At 34.2% G+C, this 17,130-nt stretch overlaps 1 protein-coding gene across 1 annotated transcript in view; it reads right to left on the reverse strand.

Moving 5' to 3' along the window:
• LOC150105437 (telomere-associated protein RIF1-like) overlaps positions 1-17,130 on the reverse strand; it is a 396,727-nt gene that overhangs the window by 50,977 nt on the left and 328,620 nt on the right. The window contains exon 19 of the mRNA XM_090393961.1: positions 6,846-6,995. Within this exon, the coding sequence (XP_090250087.1) occupies positions 6,846-6,995 (150 nt within the window). The remainder of the gene's footprint in view (positions 1-6,845; positions 6,996-17,130) is intronic.

Genomic DNA, 17,130 nt, shown 5'->3' on the forward strand with positions numbered 1-17,130 from the left:
ACGATGGTACAACATGACAAAATTTCATGTCGGCTGGGGCATCGCCCAGTTAAACAAGGCCCCTGTTGTTTTCGCCAGGGAACCAGGGCGAACAGCGAAAAGTCAGCTACTGGAACAAATCTGAAAACAAACCCCAACTCAACATCACCAGAGTTAAAGATCGGTACGATCAACGTAAGAAGCCTGAATGGCAAAGAAATGGAGCTAGCTGAGGAATTAGATAAGTACCAGATTGACATAATAGGGGTGACTGAAACAAAAAAGACCAAAACTGGTGAGATCTTTCTGAGCAATAAATACAAAATGTTATATTCAGGCAATGATAATCAAGGAAAAGAAGGAGTAGCCATAGTATTCAACACAAAATACGAGGCTAATCTTCTTGAATGGCAGTCAGTCTCAAGTAGAGTAATGTGGGCAAATATGAGAATGGGGAACTGGACAATGAGACTTATTTGTGCCTACGGTCCCACAGAAGGTTCTACTAAGGTAGAAGTGGAGGAATTTTTTCACGCTCTAGAAAAAGCAACTGACACAATGAAAAAGGAAAGGTTGGTCCTTGTTGGGGATCTAAATAGCAGAGTAGGAAATGATTGTGAGACATACAAAAATATTTTGGGAAAATTTGGAGAAAAGAGCAAAGCTAATAATAATGGCAAATATCTGTTGGATTTCTGCTCAGGACATGGACTGGTTATTACTAAAACCACCTTCCAACATAAAAATGTGCACAAATTCATGTGGAGAGAAGAGGCAAGGAATAAGAAAAGTCTCATTGACTATGTTATTGTTGATAGTGATGTTTTCTCCCTGGTGCAGGACACCAGAGTGTACAGAGGATTTGAAATTGGAAGTGATCACTATTTAGTCTTGAGTAGGATAAAATTGAATTTCATATTGAAAAGAATAACATGTAAGAAAGTTTTAAAGCGAATAAAAGTTGAGCAGCTCTCAGATGTTAACTGTAGACTAAAATACAGAAAGATTATTGAAAATAAAATGAAAGAGTTTGAGAACAGGAATCAAACCTTGCAGATTCAGTGGCAAACTCTGAAGAAAACATTGATTGATTCTGCCAGAGAGGCATGTGGTGAGGTGGTGTGCAAGGATAAAAAAATCAGAACTCCCTGGTGGACACAGGAAGTTAAAGAGGCAGTGAAGGAAAAGAAGAAAGCATATCAAAAGTTCCTGGCAAATAAGTCAGCTTTTACTCTTACAGAATACACAGACTAATGTAAGAAAGCTAAACAGTGTGTAAAACTAGCTAAACAAAAGTCATGGGAGGACTTTGGCAGGAACATAGAAAATAAATATCAAGAAGGTGGCAAAATATTCTGGAGGTTGTTGAAGAAGCTTAGGAATGGAGGAAAGAGTGCTGTAAAAGGAGTTAGAGATGATAAAGGTGACATGAAAACAGGAGAAAAAGATATCCTTGAAGTATGGAGTAATTACTTTGAAAAACTGCTAAATGAAACAAGCAGTGATGACAGCACAGTGATAAAAAACACTGACCAGGCATGCAGTCAGGAATACATATCTATACTTGAAGTAGAAAAAGCCATCAAAGGCTTGAAATGTGGAAAGGCAGCAGGAGTAGATGATATTCGACCAGAAATGCTGAAGTATGGTGGCATAAAAGGCTTACAGTGGCTGCACTGCATAGTTCAGAAAGCCTGGACAGAGGGACGAATTCCCGATGATTGGAGTAGAGCTCTCATAGTACCCATATATAAAAAGGGAAATAAAACTGCATATGAGAATTACAGAGGTATTTCCCTACTGAGTGTTCCTGGCAAGATCTATGCAAGTATACTTGAGAAATGGTTGAGAAGAATTGTGGAAGAAAAGCTTGGTGAAGAACAAGCTGGATTCAGGCCAAATAGAGGCTGTCAGGATCAGATCTTCACTTTAAGACAAATAGTCGAGAAAGCATGGGAATATAACAAAGATCTGTATTTAAGTTTTGTCGATTTGGAAAAGGCATATGACAAGGTGCCAAGAGAGAAGCTATTCAATACGCTGCAGTTATATGGTGTCAATGGGGCATTATATCAAGCAATACTTAGTCTTTATTTGAGTTGTAAGTCAGCAGTTAGAATTGAAGGAAGTACAGGAAGATGGTTTAATGTTAAATCTGGTGTGAGACAAGGATGTACATTATCCCCTCTGTTATTCATTATCTACATGGATCACATTATGAAGGAAAGTGGTATTAAACCTGTTATCAAAATTGGAGATGTTAATGTCAGCTCTTTGCTTTATGCGGATGATGTTATACTTCTAAATAAATCCGCTACAAGTCTGCAAGATTCTCTGACTAAATTGAATAGCTGTTGTAATAGATATGGTATGAAGGTCAGCAATAAAAAGACAAAGACAATGAAAATAGGCAGAATCATTGAAAATGTCAACTGTGTTGTAAATGGAGAACCTGTGGAACAAGTAAAACATTTCAGCTACTTAGGCACGATTTTTAGTGAAGATGGTAAATTAAATATAGAAATAGACAACAGAATCAGCAAAGCTGGTATGGTGGGAAGTCAACTGAATAAATTCATATGGAATAAGAGAGAAATTAGTCGGAACACTAAATTAGCTGTATACAAGACAGTGTTCAAACCAGTTTTAACTTATGGATCTGATAGCTGGGTCAGAAGTAAAACACTTGACCAAAGACTAGAGACCGCAGATATGAGAGTCCTGAGAAAGATTAGAGGCGTGAACAGATGGCATCAATGGCAACATCATATTAAAAATGAGGATATTAGGAAAGAACTTGACATTGTCAGCATCCAGGAATGCATTAGCAGAGCTAATCTCAGGTGGTATGGTCACTTAAATAGAATGGGAGAGGAAAGATTGGCAAAACAAGTGTTCTCTGCCAGATTGGCAGGAAAACGACCCAGAGGAAGACCAAGATATAGGTGGATTGATACAGTTCAAAGTGCCTTAGACGATAGAAATATAAGATCTGATAATGTTGGAGTCTTGACAAGTAACAGACTGATTTAGAGGAAAATTGTAGATAGGAAGTTAGTAATGATGTAATTTTTTCATGTAGTACTGTCATATCCTGTACACCCCTTGAGGGTACATGGCAGGATGATGATGATGATAATGATATATCCTTTCCTCCTATGGGTTTAAATTTGAAAGAAGGCTAGTTCAGAAGCCTTAACGTAGCAGCCCTATCTTAAGACTTCTGAAGAAAAAGATTACGCTGACAGAAAAAGGTAATCGGAATGAATCTATGGAAAATGATCCTGGAATGGAAAAGGTAAAACAAAAATGGAAACGACAAAATATAATACATACAGCAAACTGGAATGTAAGAGGAATAGCATATAAAGAAATAGAATTAGGCCAAATATTAAATGAAAGAAATTTTAAAATAGTAGTAATCACTGAAACAAAAAAGAAATTAAAAGCAACCATGAGAACCAAAAATTTTAATGTGATATACAGTGGAGTTGACCGAGACCAAAGAGCACAAGCAGGAGTCATGACTTGGATTCATAACACCCTATCAAAACAGTTAAAACATCATAAATTATGAAATGAAAGAATAATAGAAGCTATAATAAAAATAGATAGAGGTTATTAAACAATAATTGGTTTAAATGCCCCACAAGAAGGAAGAGAACAGGATAATACTGAATTTTATAATCAGCTACAAAATATATTTAATAAAATAAATAAAAATGATTATGTAAATTTAGCAGGAGACTTTTAGAATCACGAAAATTAATAATAATATAGGAATATATGGAGAGCATACTCTAAACAGGAATGGTAAAAAATTGATTGACTTTGTAGTTCATAATAACCTAAAAATAAATTCTTTCTATAAACATAAAGACATACATAAATATACTTGGGCAGTAAGAGGATGGAAATCAATATTAGATTATTTTATCTTAAATGAAAAGAAATCAAAGTTTTCGTTAGATGTTAGAGTTCACAGAGGATATGAAATAAGCAGTAACCACTTCCTTATTAAAATAAAATTAAGATTGCCACCTAAAAGGCTACAAGTAACAAGAACAGAAAGAAAATTTAAAACCTTTGTTTATAAAACTAGATTATTAAATGACACAAATATACAATGGCTATATGAACAAAGAATTAACCAATATCTAGATAAAATAAAACAAAATTAAAGTAATAGAATGGCTTAATATAAAAATGATATTAAAAGCAGCAGCAAATGAAAGCTTAGGAAAGACCAAAAAATTCAATAAAAGGAAAAAATTTAAAATATGGGATGATACAATCAAAGAAATAATCAAAATGAAAAAAGAAGCCTATCATAAATGGTTAAGCAGTAAAAGATTAGAAGATGAAATAGAATATAAAAGAATAAGAGCTACTTCTAAAAGAGAAGTCAGAAAAAGACAGAGAATCATGGAACAAATTTGTTTCTAATTTAGAACATGATTTATATAAAATAAGACCAATGAATATAAGATTTTGAAACATTTAAATGCAGATACTAAAGAAAACATAAAATTAAACACCGACTGAAATCAGAAGAATTTCTAAATTTCTACACAGAATTGTGGATGGATAAATATTTTAAAAAAGACAACTGGCAAACATTTAATGAAAATGAAAAGAAAATAACTAAAGTAGAATTAGAAATCAGCCTGAAAGAAACAAGAAACGGAAAATCGCCTGGAGAAGATAAGCTAGGTTCAGAACTATATAAATATGCAGGAACAGGATTCAAAGAAAGACTCCTATTATTTTTAAATAAAATTTATTTTATTTAAAAATAAATTACATTATTTTAACTGGTAACCCCCCAATAGAATGGAAAAAAAGCAATTGTAATTCTTATCTTTAAATAAGGTAGTAGAGATGACCCTAAAAACTATAGAGGTATCAGTATACTAAATTCCTGTTACAAAACATATAGCAGAATCTTAAATAACAAACTAATGAAATATTCCGAAAACTTTAATAGTACAGAATGGATTTAGAAAAGGACGATCATGTATAGACCTGGCCTTTTGCCTAAAATTAATAATAGAGAAAAGAAGAGAATACAATTTAGAAACACATATTGCATTTATTGACTTTGAAAAAGCATTTGACAAAGTTAAAAGAAACATATTATTTAACATATTAAAAGAAAGACAAATACCAAATAATATCCTAAAAGCTATCACAAGTATATATGAAAATAATCAAATACATATAAGATTAAATCACGAGCTATCATATACGAGAGAGATAAACCAAGGGGTCCGACAGGGATGTCCCCTCTTAGCAACTCTTTTTAATATCTACTTAAATGAAATAATAATAATAAAATGGAATAAAAATTTACATCAAGGAATTAAACTTCTTCTACAGTTAACTTAAACACTCTCCTCTTTGCCGACGACCAAATAATAATTACAAATTCTGAATATAACTTACAGAAAGCTATTTTAAATCTAAATGAGATATCCAAAGATTATGGTATGATAATATCAACAGAAAAATAAAAAACTATGGCCTTTAATGGACAAGATTCAGCAAGAACTAAAATAGTAATAGATAACAAGATCTTAGAACAGGTGAATTCATTTAACTACCTAGGATGTATGATCACATATGAAAATAAAAAAGATATAAATGTAAAAATTGCAAAATATTTAAAAATAACAGGTGTAATTAACTCTATATTTAAACCAAACCTAGTTCAAAAACAAACCAGGCTAAAAGTATACAATACATTAGCCCTACCAGTCTTATTGTATGGAAGTGAAATCTGAACAATAAAACAAAAAGACAAAGATTAATAACAGCAGAAATGAAATTTATGAGAAAAACTGCAAAGTATACTCTATTTGATCACAAAAGAAACGAAGAAATTATGAAAATAATAAACCAAGAATCAGTAATAGAAAAAATTAAAAAATATAAACATAAATGGATGGAACACGTTCAAAGAATAAAAACAGAAAGATTACCAAAACAAGCCTTAAAGTACAAGCCATTAGGAAAAAGAAAACCAGGACGTCCTCTTAAAAGATTCAACGATGACTTCTAAGGCCGGAACAGGCCATGCTAGGCCTTAATCTTTGATATGCATGACGATGATGATGATGACTATTATTACTCTAAATAAGAACTCATATTGCTTGGAAATATTCTGTGCATATTAGTGATCACACTTGTATGGTTTCATTTATACCATAACAGAATCATAATTGAGTAATATTCAAATAAGTTGCAGATAAGGTTTTTATATTAGGATAGCTACAGCTGAGCATAATTTCTGTGAAATCTAATATTCTTCTATCAACCTCATAACAGCAATACAAGATCTCCGATGCATCGAAATTCATCTCGGGTATTTTTCATCTGTTTCAGTTTCACTGGACGAAGCAAAGGCTGTAGTTTAGTTAAGAGGCACAAAAGTAGTTCTGACACCATAATTCTTGAGAAACTTCACTAATTTGGTTGTAATTGCAATGATATACAGGATAAAGATATATTATTATTTCGCTAACATCAGTTTCATCATGTTTACAAATGGTACAAATATTAGAATTCGCTTCACCATATCAGGTTTTTCAAGCATATCTATTTTAAAAAATAAAGCTTATTTTTCTCAAAAATACAAGGGAAAAACACTGTAAAAATATGATGAGAAAAGGGCTGAATTTTATGCAATGCATAAAGATTTAACTATTTCCTGTCTCACATTCACAGGCCATAAACTGCATTTCCTACAATTCTTAGTAATATTCAGATGACTTAATCTGCACTTTCAGTAATGGAAAGTATTAATGGGGAGAAAAAACATTTGAATCTATTCTATTCGAAATAATAAGCACATTGAAAACCATTACTTGAAGATGATTCGCTGTTACCAAGGCAGCTATCTTTTGACACATTATTTTAGAAACAACATTGTTTTCAGCAGTAGTAACAAGAGTTGCACAACGAGCAAATAATCTGTACAGTTGAATCCATACTTTCTGAATCCTCTTCAAATGTCCCTATTCAGAGAGGGAGAAAAAAAAAATGCTATAACTACATTGAAATCTGATATTGTTCCACTGAATGAAATTAATGAAAACAGCTTTTCTGTTAATGTTAATCATTCATTTTAGTAAAATTATGGAGACTACAACTGTGTTAGGAATAATTACTTTAATTTCCCAGTGTCGACTTTCATATTAAGGTCATCATCTGGAGTATGCACATATATATTCAAAAACAAGCTGCATTACATTTCTACTGAAAAATGGCTACAGCCAAAATACTATCAACAAAATTCTTCACAAGACTCCACTTAAAAACAAAATAAACTACATTACCATAAAACAGTATCATGTTGGAGGCTTAATGGATTTTTTACAACACTCAAAAAGGATTAAAACAGAATTTAATACTTCCTATATTTCGTCCTAGTCACTAGGACATCTACGGGGATTACAAAAACAACTAATGTAACATGAACACAAATATCATACAATACTAAGTCCAACCACGTGGGTGACACTAAAGTCCTATCTAGGTGGAGCGCCCTCTAAGGGCGGTTGTAGGTGGCCTGGAATGTAATGTGGGACCTCTGGTGATGAGCGTTTCCCAAATCTTCGGAAGCTGAATGCAATCATATTTATTAAGATTTGGTTGATTTCTGAGAGCTGCTGCTTTTAAGAATAGTCTCTCTTTCTTGAATTTGCTGTGGTGGAGCATGGTGGTTTTCTTCCATGATACCCTGTGGGTGGTCTCCAAGACATGGTCAGCCAAGCCTGAATAAACATAGTTGTGTTTACAGATGTAAGACTTGTGTTCCTCCAGGCAGATGGATGCTGATCTGCCTGTCTGTCCAAAGTATGCCAGCTTACAGGAACAGGGTACTTTGTAAACTCCAGGCAGAGAGAGAGAGAGAGAGGAGGGAGCTGATCTTTCGTAGAACGGATAAGGGTAGCAAGTTTGCGGTGGGGCTTATATACTGTGTGTAGGTTGTACTTTTTTAGAATCTTGGCTATTTTTTCGGATGTGCCACGGATGTAGGGTATGGTGATGGCATTTTTAAAATCTTGTTGACGAGAAGGATGGGGGAGGAACTGATTATTTTTTTTATACTGTGATTGCTGTAGCCATTGGGGAGGAAAGTGCTGTGTATATGGTTGAGCTCAGTAGTGAGGGCGGTTCCATGGAACAAAGATTGTGGGCTCTCTTGGTAAGAGTTTTAATAATGCCATATTGTTGAGAGAGGTGGTGGTGGGAGAGTTTGTGAATGTATCTACCTGTGTGTGTGGGTTTTCTGTATACAGTGAAGGCAAGTGTATCATTAGGCAGGCATATAACTAAGGTGTCTAGGAAGGGTCAACAATTGTTCTTTTCCTTTTCCATGGTAAACTGGAATCTTGGATGTAGGTTATTGAGATGACTAAGGAAGGAGTCTAATGTGTCTGAGCCATGAGGCCAAATAGAGAACACATCATCTACATATCTTAGCCAAATAGAAGGTTTGAGTGGGGCTGAGTCTATGGCTTGTTTTTTGAAATCCCCCCTCCGAATATACGGTCTACCAAAAATCCACAAACCCAATTCCCTACTCAGGCCTATAATAGATGCCACCAATGCACCTTGCTACAGACTGTCTAAACAGCTGGCCAACTCTCTGACCCTCCGCCCCCTCACTGGAAGGTCCACTTCCTATATAAAAAAACTCGACCCACTTTAAAGCGCTCATAGAAAATTTAACATTGAATAATGCAGACATATTGGTAAGCTTTGATATCTCCTCTTTGTTTACCAATATTCCCTTAACTGACACCTTATCTCTTCTCTTAGAAAACGTTTTTCCATCTGACATCTTAGATCTCTTTTCCTTTGCCATTAACTCTGGGTATTTTTCTTGGAAGAACAAAATCTACAAGCAGATAGAGGGATCCACTGTACCTTTAATTTGCCCTATATATGGGAAACATGATGCACAATTCCTATCAGAAAAAAGGAACATAAATGACATATTAAATTTAATAACTTTTGTAAATCTGGCCTTTCTGATCATGCCCTGAATACTCTACATAGAATTGACTGGAAAGGCACCTATCACATCAAGATGTGGTATGAGCATAAATTTAAGGAGGCTGTGATCTTATCAACCTAATCTTAACAATAATGGTGGCCTAAAGATCCAAAGAATATGGATGGCACATATACAATCCACTTAAGCTGTTGGTCTAAGAGTTAATTATAATTAGGGTGGTAAGCAATCCAGGATCATAACTCCAATGTAACACTCTTGTTAAATTATGGATTAGGCGATCACTTTGGTGTATTAAAACTATCTATGAATTTGTTCTCTGATGTTATAAATAGAATATATCTTTGAAATTTTTTTTTTTTTTCATTAGAAGTGAGGCGAGTAGACTAATGATTAGTCAAAGTTACAGTGATTTGATCTACTGTTAAAAATGTAATGTAGCTTGTCTTTGTATATGTGTTTATGCTCCAGATGATGACCTTATTATGAAGGTTGAAACGTCATGAAATTAAAATAATTATTCTTAACATTGTAGTCTCCATAATTTTACTAAAATGAATAATGAAAACAGGTGTTATACAATGCCCAAAATCATGTAACAAGATTAACTTAAATAGGAAGTGATCACTACTTAGTCTTCAGGAGGATAAAATTGAAAAGAAATGTGTAAGAAAGTTTTGAAATGAATCAAAGTTAAACAGCTATCAGATGTGAACTATAGACTCATATGTACAAACATCATTCAAGAAAAATTGAAAGAGATTGAAAACAAGAACCAACCTTAGAGATTCAGTGGCAAACGCTAAAGAAAACTGATCGATTCTGATAGAGGGCATGTGGTGAGGAAATCTGCAAGGATAGAAAAACCAGAACTCCATGTTCTGATTTTTATATATATATATATATATATATATTCCAGATGTCTTTCTGTTGAGTTTTCTACCACCATGGTGTTACTGCTAAATGAAACAAGCAGTAATACCATGGTGGTAGAAATCTCAACAGAATGACATCTGGAATATATATATATATATATATATATATATATATATATATATATCTGTACTTGAAGTAGTAAAAGCTATCACAAACCTGAAAGATGAAAAGGAAGCTGGGGTAGATGATACAAAAGGATTTGAAATGCTCAAATATGGAGGTATAAAAGTTTTTCAGAGGTTACACTGCATAATTCAGAAAGCCAAGTCAGAAGGTCAAATTCCAGATGACCAGAGTAGAGCATTCATAGTACCCATTTATAAAAAGGGAAAAAAAAAACAATGCGAGAATTACAGAGGAATTTCTGTACTGAGCGTTACTGGTATTCTTGAGAAACGGCTAAGAAAAATTGTGAAAGGGAAGCTGGGAGAAGAGCAAGCTGGATTCAGACCAAACAGAGGTTATCAGAATCAGATTTTTTACATTAAAATAAACAGTTCAGAAATCATGGGAATATAACAAGGATTTGTATTGTAGTAGTTTTGTAGATCTGGAAAAGGCATATTACAAGGAACCAAGAGGAAAGCTCTTCAAAATGCTACAGTTATAGGGTATTAATGGGACATTATATCAAGCGATACATAGTCTCTATTTGAGTTGTACATTAGTTGTTAGAAATGAAGATACAGAAAGATGGTTTGATGTTAAGTCAGGTGTGTGTGACGTGTGTACATTATCTCTACTGTTATTCATTACATATATGAATCACATTATGAAGGAAAGAAGTATTAAATCTGATATCAGAAGTGGAGATATTAATATTAGCTCTTTACTTGATGCAAATTATGGTATACTCCTAAATAAATCCAGGATAAGTCTGCAGGATGTCTTGACCAAACTGAATAACTGCTGTAATAAATTTGGTATGAAAATCAGCATTAAAAAGACAATGAAAACAGGCCAAATCGCTGAAAACATCAACTGCATCCAAAATGGAGAATCTACAGAAAAAGTGACACATTTCAGCTTTCAGGAAGTTAACTGAATAAATGTATATGGAAATAGGAGAGAGAGAGAGAGAGAGAGATTAGTCAAAACACTACTAGCTATATACAAGACAGTGTTCAAACCAGTTTTAACTTATGGATCTGAGAGCTGGGTTAGAAATAAAATTCTTGATCCAAGACTGGAGACCACAGATATGAGAGTCCTGAGAAAGATTAGGGGACTGAACAGGTGATATCAATGGCAATATCATATTAAAAATGAGGACATTAAGAAAGAATATGACACTGTTAGAATTCAGGAAATCTGTGAGCAGGGCTAATCTCAGGTGGTATGGACACTTAAACAGAATGGGAGAGGAAAGATTAGCTAAACGAGTGTTCTTTGTCAGGATGGCAAGAAAGAGGCCAAGAGGAAGACCAAGATGGGGTGGATTGATATAATAAAAAGTGTCTTGCAAGACTAAAATATAAGATCTGATAATATTGGAATGTTGAGAGATAACATGTTAATGTGGAGGAAAATTGATGATAGAAAGTTAGTAAGGATGTAACTTTTCATGTAGTACTATCATAAGACCCTGTACAACCCCTAAAGATAGGTGTGTGTGTGTGTGTGTGTGTGTGTATTTATTTTTTTTTTTTCTTCAGAATTCATTTTTACTCGGTTGGAATATTATGAAAAACCTTTAATGACTAATACTGAGAGATAAAAAGATGACAAGATATATTTATAAAGATACTACTAGTTTACTAGTTTCGTTGAATAGATCAACATCCTCAGGTATCAAAATCAAAGAAGTATATAAAAAAATTACAGAGACTTAAAAATGTAATAACAGAACAAGTATAAAAAGACAGTAGCGTGTTTGAAAAACAAATGCGAGTATGAGTTCCAAACAAATGTATACTACGCGCTGTCGTGAGTGCGCCAGTACTGAACAGAAGCAACGTGTGCATCAGAGAGATTGTAACTCAGGCTGTTGTTGATATGAGAGGAATCTAGAGAAATTTCCCTGGATTCGACAATCTTTCTTTCGAGTTCATCGTAGCACACATGGATGTTAGAAGTTTGAGTCCAGTTTACAATGTGTTGGCGGCCTTCGTCTGAGTTAGCTGAAAAGAGAACGTGGCTAGAGAGAGCGCTAGATCTAGTCCTGTTATAGGAGATATCTCTACGGTGTTCATCCAAACGTAGAATGATGGATTTAGCAGTCTGCCCATAGTATGGCTTTCCACAATCACACAAAATTTTGTACACTCCTGGAAACTGAGTAGGAAGATGTTTCTGTTTGCTAAGTAATGAACGAAGTTTTGGAAGCGTAGTGAAGCAAGTTTTGAAGTTAAATTTCTTGAGAATCTTGGTCAGTTTTGGTGAAAGAGAGCTGATATAAGGCAAGGAGATGAAGTTATATTTTATATATATATATATATATATATATATATATATATATATATATATATATATATATGTTAAAGATACCAAGCTATTTTAAACCTGGTTTTACTCCATTTCCCAAGTAAGCAAACAGACAAATAAGTCAAGTTTGCGCCTGCACGTAATGCAAGTCTAACTGACCCTGCAGGTAGTGCAAGACCAAGATAACTCATGGTAAAAGTAGAATAAGCTCTGATCACTAATCTTAATATTTACCCATAATGCAAAACACATCTCCTGGAGGAGATGGATGATGCTTTGTATTAAAGGCAAGGGGCCACTACCCAGACTGGTTTCGACCTTTATTGAGATCTTATCAGTGGGAGCCAAGCTAGAAATATCAAGATTTTTAGTAATACAGAGCTTATAAGTATTTTACCAGAACAAGTTACCATAAGGTATTTTAACCTTATTAAATAAAAATCTCAGGAGGAGATATAAATGTAGAAAGTATTTTACCTTGGGTATATTAAATATTAAAGATACCAAGCTATTTTAAACCTGGTTTTACTCCATTTCCCAAGTAAGCAAACAGACAAATAAGTCAAGTTTGTGCCTGCACGTAATGCAAGTCTAGCTGACCCTGCAGGTAGTGCAAGACCAAGATAACTCATGGTAAAAGTAGAATAAGCTCTGATCACTGATCTTAATATTTACCCATAATGCAAAGCACATCTCCTGGAGGAGATATATGATGCTTTGTATATTAAAGGTAACTTGGTAACTTGTAGTATGGTAATATGTAATATATAGATAATATTACTTATGGTAACTTGTTCTGGTAAAATACTTATAAGCTCCGTATTACTAAAAATCTTGATATTTCTAGCCTGGCTCCCACTGATGAGACCTCAATAAAGGTTGAAACCAGTCTGGGTAGTGGCCCCTTGCCTTTAATACAAAGCATCATACATCTCCTCCAGGAGATGTGCTTTGCATTATGGGTAAATATTAAGATTATCTTGGTCTTGCACTACCTGCAGGGTCAGCTAGACTTGCATTACGTGCAAGCGTAAACTTGACTTATTTGTCTGTTTGCTTACTTGGGAAATGGAATAAAACCAGGTTTAAAATAGCTTGGTATATTTAACATTTAATATACCCAAGGTAAAATACTTTCTACATATATATATATATATCAGGAATTTAATGATGATGATATTCACTGATTGGAAAAAGTCAACAAACATCCATGACAATTACCTTAATAAGATGTAGGACCTCCTTTGCTGTGATGACTTAAGCAATTCTATGGGGGACATACTTTCCAACAAGCATATGATATGATAGTCAATGTGAATTTTGGACCATTCTTTCTGTAGGCATGTACAGTAATCCCTCGATTAATGCACCCCCATTTTTTTGTTGATACCCAAATCCGATTAGTGCATCTATATACATCTTAAAAATAAATGTTATAGATTTAAAAAATTTTTCTATCTATACATTTTTATGGCTAACTATTTTAAAAAAATCACTCACCAGAATGAAATAATTTAGTTACAGATTTAAAACATTTTACAGAGTTATTTTTAATGGCATACTACACTACTTCCATGTACACTATGTTCCAAATTTTTACCGCCAAAATTTATGTCGCCTACTATAGTATGCCCACAGATTAGAGACCCTTCGACACTTCTGTGCATGTCACAAAAAGGAGAATCCATTCCACTAATAGGATAATCAATCCGTCTTCTGGGATGAGTTGTTTATTATTACACGTCGGAAAATTAACTTCTCTTTTATGATCATTGTAGTTTTTAAAGTGGTAACTATTTTGCTTGTATAACAGTTGGGAAATTTTATCTATAAAGCAAGTGATTTTGCGTGGTGGCAACCAATTCATACGTCCTTCATTTCTTTCTCCCCTTCAGCATGAATCGACTATTGTTGGCACCAAGCCAAGCAAAGCTCTACAAAGTGTGTGGAATGAATTATACTTTTACCCATAGGTTATTCGATTAGTGTGTTTTCGATTAATGCGCTGTTTTAAAGAACGCATTATGCATTAATTGAGGGATTGCTGTAATAAGATCCAGGAGTTTTATGGGACAGATGTACCTTTCCCTCAAGTCAATGCTCCAGTTGTTCCAGAGATGTTCAATAGGATTGAGATCAGAGATTTCTGGAGGCCAGTTCAGTGTTGTGACATTAATGTCCAGAAACCAAATAGTTAGAGCAACAGCATTATGGCATGGTGTATTGTCTTGCTGAAAGAAAAGACAATGGCAAGTTCTGTAGAAATGCCACACAAAGTATGCAGTGCCACAAAGTATTGCATTGTTCCAGATAGATAGATAGATATAGATTTTTATGGTAATTTTCATATTATATTACAAAAATTTGAATAATCATATGTGTAACACTAAAAGCGACAGCTCATCCAGATTACGATATGCATAAAGTTACAAAAAGTTATGTAATGCAACATCATTATATACAAATAACAGATACCTCTCTGAGTTTAATGTTCATTGCGCCACAAACTGAAATCCAAGGCCAAACCAGGAAAAACAGGAGCATACCATCACACTGCCACCTCCGAATTTCATAGTTGGGGTTATGCACTCTAGTAAGAGACATTCACTGGGCATCTGTCACAATGTCAATTTTGGACCATTCTTTCTGTAGAGATGTAATAAGGCCCAGGAGTTTTATCTACAGCTGACCATCTGCTTGGCAGAGGGTGTAAAGTGAATCATCACTCCATAACACAGCTTTACAAACTTCCACATCCTACTGTATATACCCTTTGCTCCAATGAAGACAATGCTACATGTTGGTTTGGGTAATGGTGCTCGCATAATGCAGTCCTATCATGGAAACTTATGTTGTGAGCCTCAGTTCTGAATGTTTTGTACAGATTTGTGTTCTCACTGACGCCCAGAACTCCGCCGATGTGTCAGCTGACAAATAGTGGCTTTTACAGATTATCCTTCATCGCACCTCATGATCAGGTTCGGTGAGTGTGGTGGGTTGTCCACCACAGATAGCACTTGCAGTTGATTCCTTGCGCTTCCATCTCAGTATGGTATCACTGGAATAACCCACTTTGTCAATCATTTGCTGAGCAGGTAAGCCTGCAACATGGCATCCTATCACAACATCTCTTTCAAATTTCATCAGTTCCCTTCTCACAGATATTTTGCCTGGACACAGTTGCACTGCTTAGGAGCATCATATTCCTCCAATTTACACCAGATACAAACACATAACTCATTACATGGCACAACGCACCTGCACCATGGGGATGTGCATTGACTTCTTTCCAAGCAGAGAGAGAGTGTGTTAGGTCATTATTCATGATGCCCCACCATTATAAATAATGACTAAAACGGTTGCACAGCCTGATAAATATTGATTAATTTATTAAATTGACTAGACATTATGAATAAAGCCACATTCCCTTTGGGCAATTTGATTTTAAAAAATAACTACACTTTTTCCATTAAGAATTTGACCAGACATTATGAATAAAGCTACATTCCCTTTGGGCAATTTGATTTGAAAAAAAAAAACTCCTAACCTAACCTAAATTACGATCATCTCCCTTGTAATATTTTTATATTTCGTACTTAATTCTTTTTCCATGTGGTTTCTGCAACCATAACCAATAGTGATATGGACATTGTGCAATATCTGAAATATTTCTTCAGTGTGAATGTAATATTTCATCAAATTGCCATATGGATATTATAACACCCATATATGATGTTTATATGTTATGGGAAAGTCACTTTGGTTTTTAACTCCGTCACTTTTTCTATCATTGTCAAATATGCAGATTTCCTGACAAAAAGAAATCCGAAGAATCTCTCCTCCCCCAATCCCTACCACTTCTAATACCACCAAAAAGGTATCATTATTATCACATTGCCCGACCAGATGATAGCAGTATTTATATTGGCCCATCAATGCGAAAATTATGATAAACAAAGTGAAATTTATTACAGCGCCCGATTTTGTCATTCATAATGGACAGGCATTATAAATAATGCCCACATCAATCATTTAGTCTATAACATATATAATTAACAAAAAAAAAAAGAAAAAAGAGAGAGATAAGTAATAGTATTTATTTAAGGCCATATATTTCAGTCTGAATATTACAGGCCATCATCAGTGGTGACAAAAGTTAATAACACAATAAAATGTGAACAATTGATTTGAAAAAGTAAGAATCATGTGATGTTATACATAAAACAATGCAATGGTGTTCTGAGGAAATATTGCAATATTGTAAAAGTCATCAATTCTTAAAAAAAAAAAAAAAAGATATTGATATGTGATTAAAATAACAACTTTCCCATATCTTAGATAGAGGCAGTTGTTCTGATTTAAGTTTGTTTATTTGTTATAAATTTGAACAAGTATTCAAATTTATACCAACACCAATGAACTAAGCATGTTTAAGACCTTAGGATGTTGTGGGCTACTCTATTTCATGCTGTGCCAAGCCAGGTTTTTAAAATTTACTGTTGCTAATGTAAGACTAGTGTTCTTGTATTCTCTTTCCACAGAGCATCCGGTTTGTCCAAAGTCAGAGCGATGACAGTCGCAAGGAACTCGGTAGATACATTGTAAGACTCGATGGAGACAGCACAGTAAAACTTTAAAGCTAATTTGCTAGACTCCTCCCAAAAGGTTTTCAGATAAACAAATTTTTAGTACACCCATTAAAAGCTCAGATTGGCAAGTAATGCTCATTTATTAAAAATTTTTCTGATTTTCTAGCTAAAGTAAAAAAT

The sequence above is a fragment of the Typopeltis vanoorti genome, chromosome 6 (assembly GCF_054136105.1).
Source record: "Typopeltis vanoorti isolate ZY-2024b chromosome 6, IOZ_Tvanoo_1.0, whole genome shotgun sequence".
Lineage (NCBI taxonomy): Eukaryota > Metazoa > Arthropoda > Arachnida > Uropygi > Thelyphonidae > Typopeltis > Typopeltis vanoorti.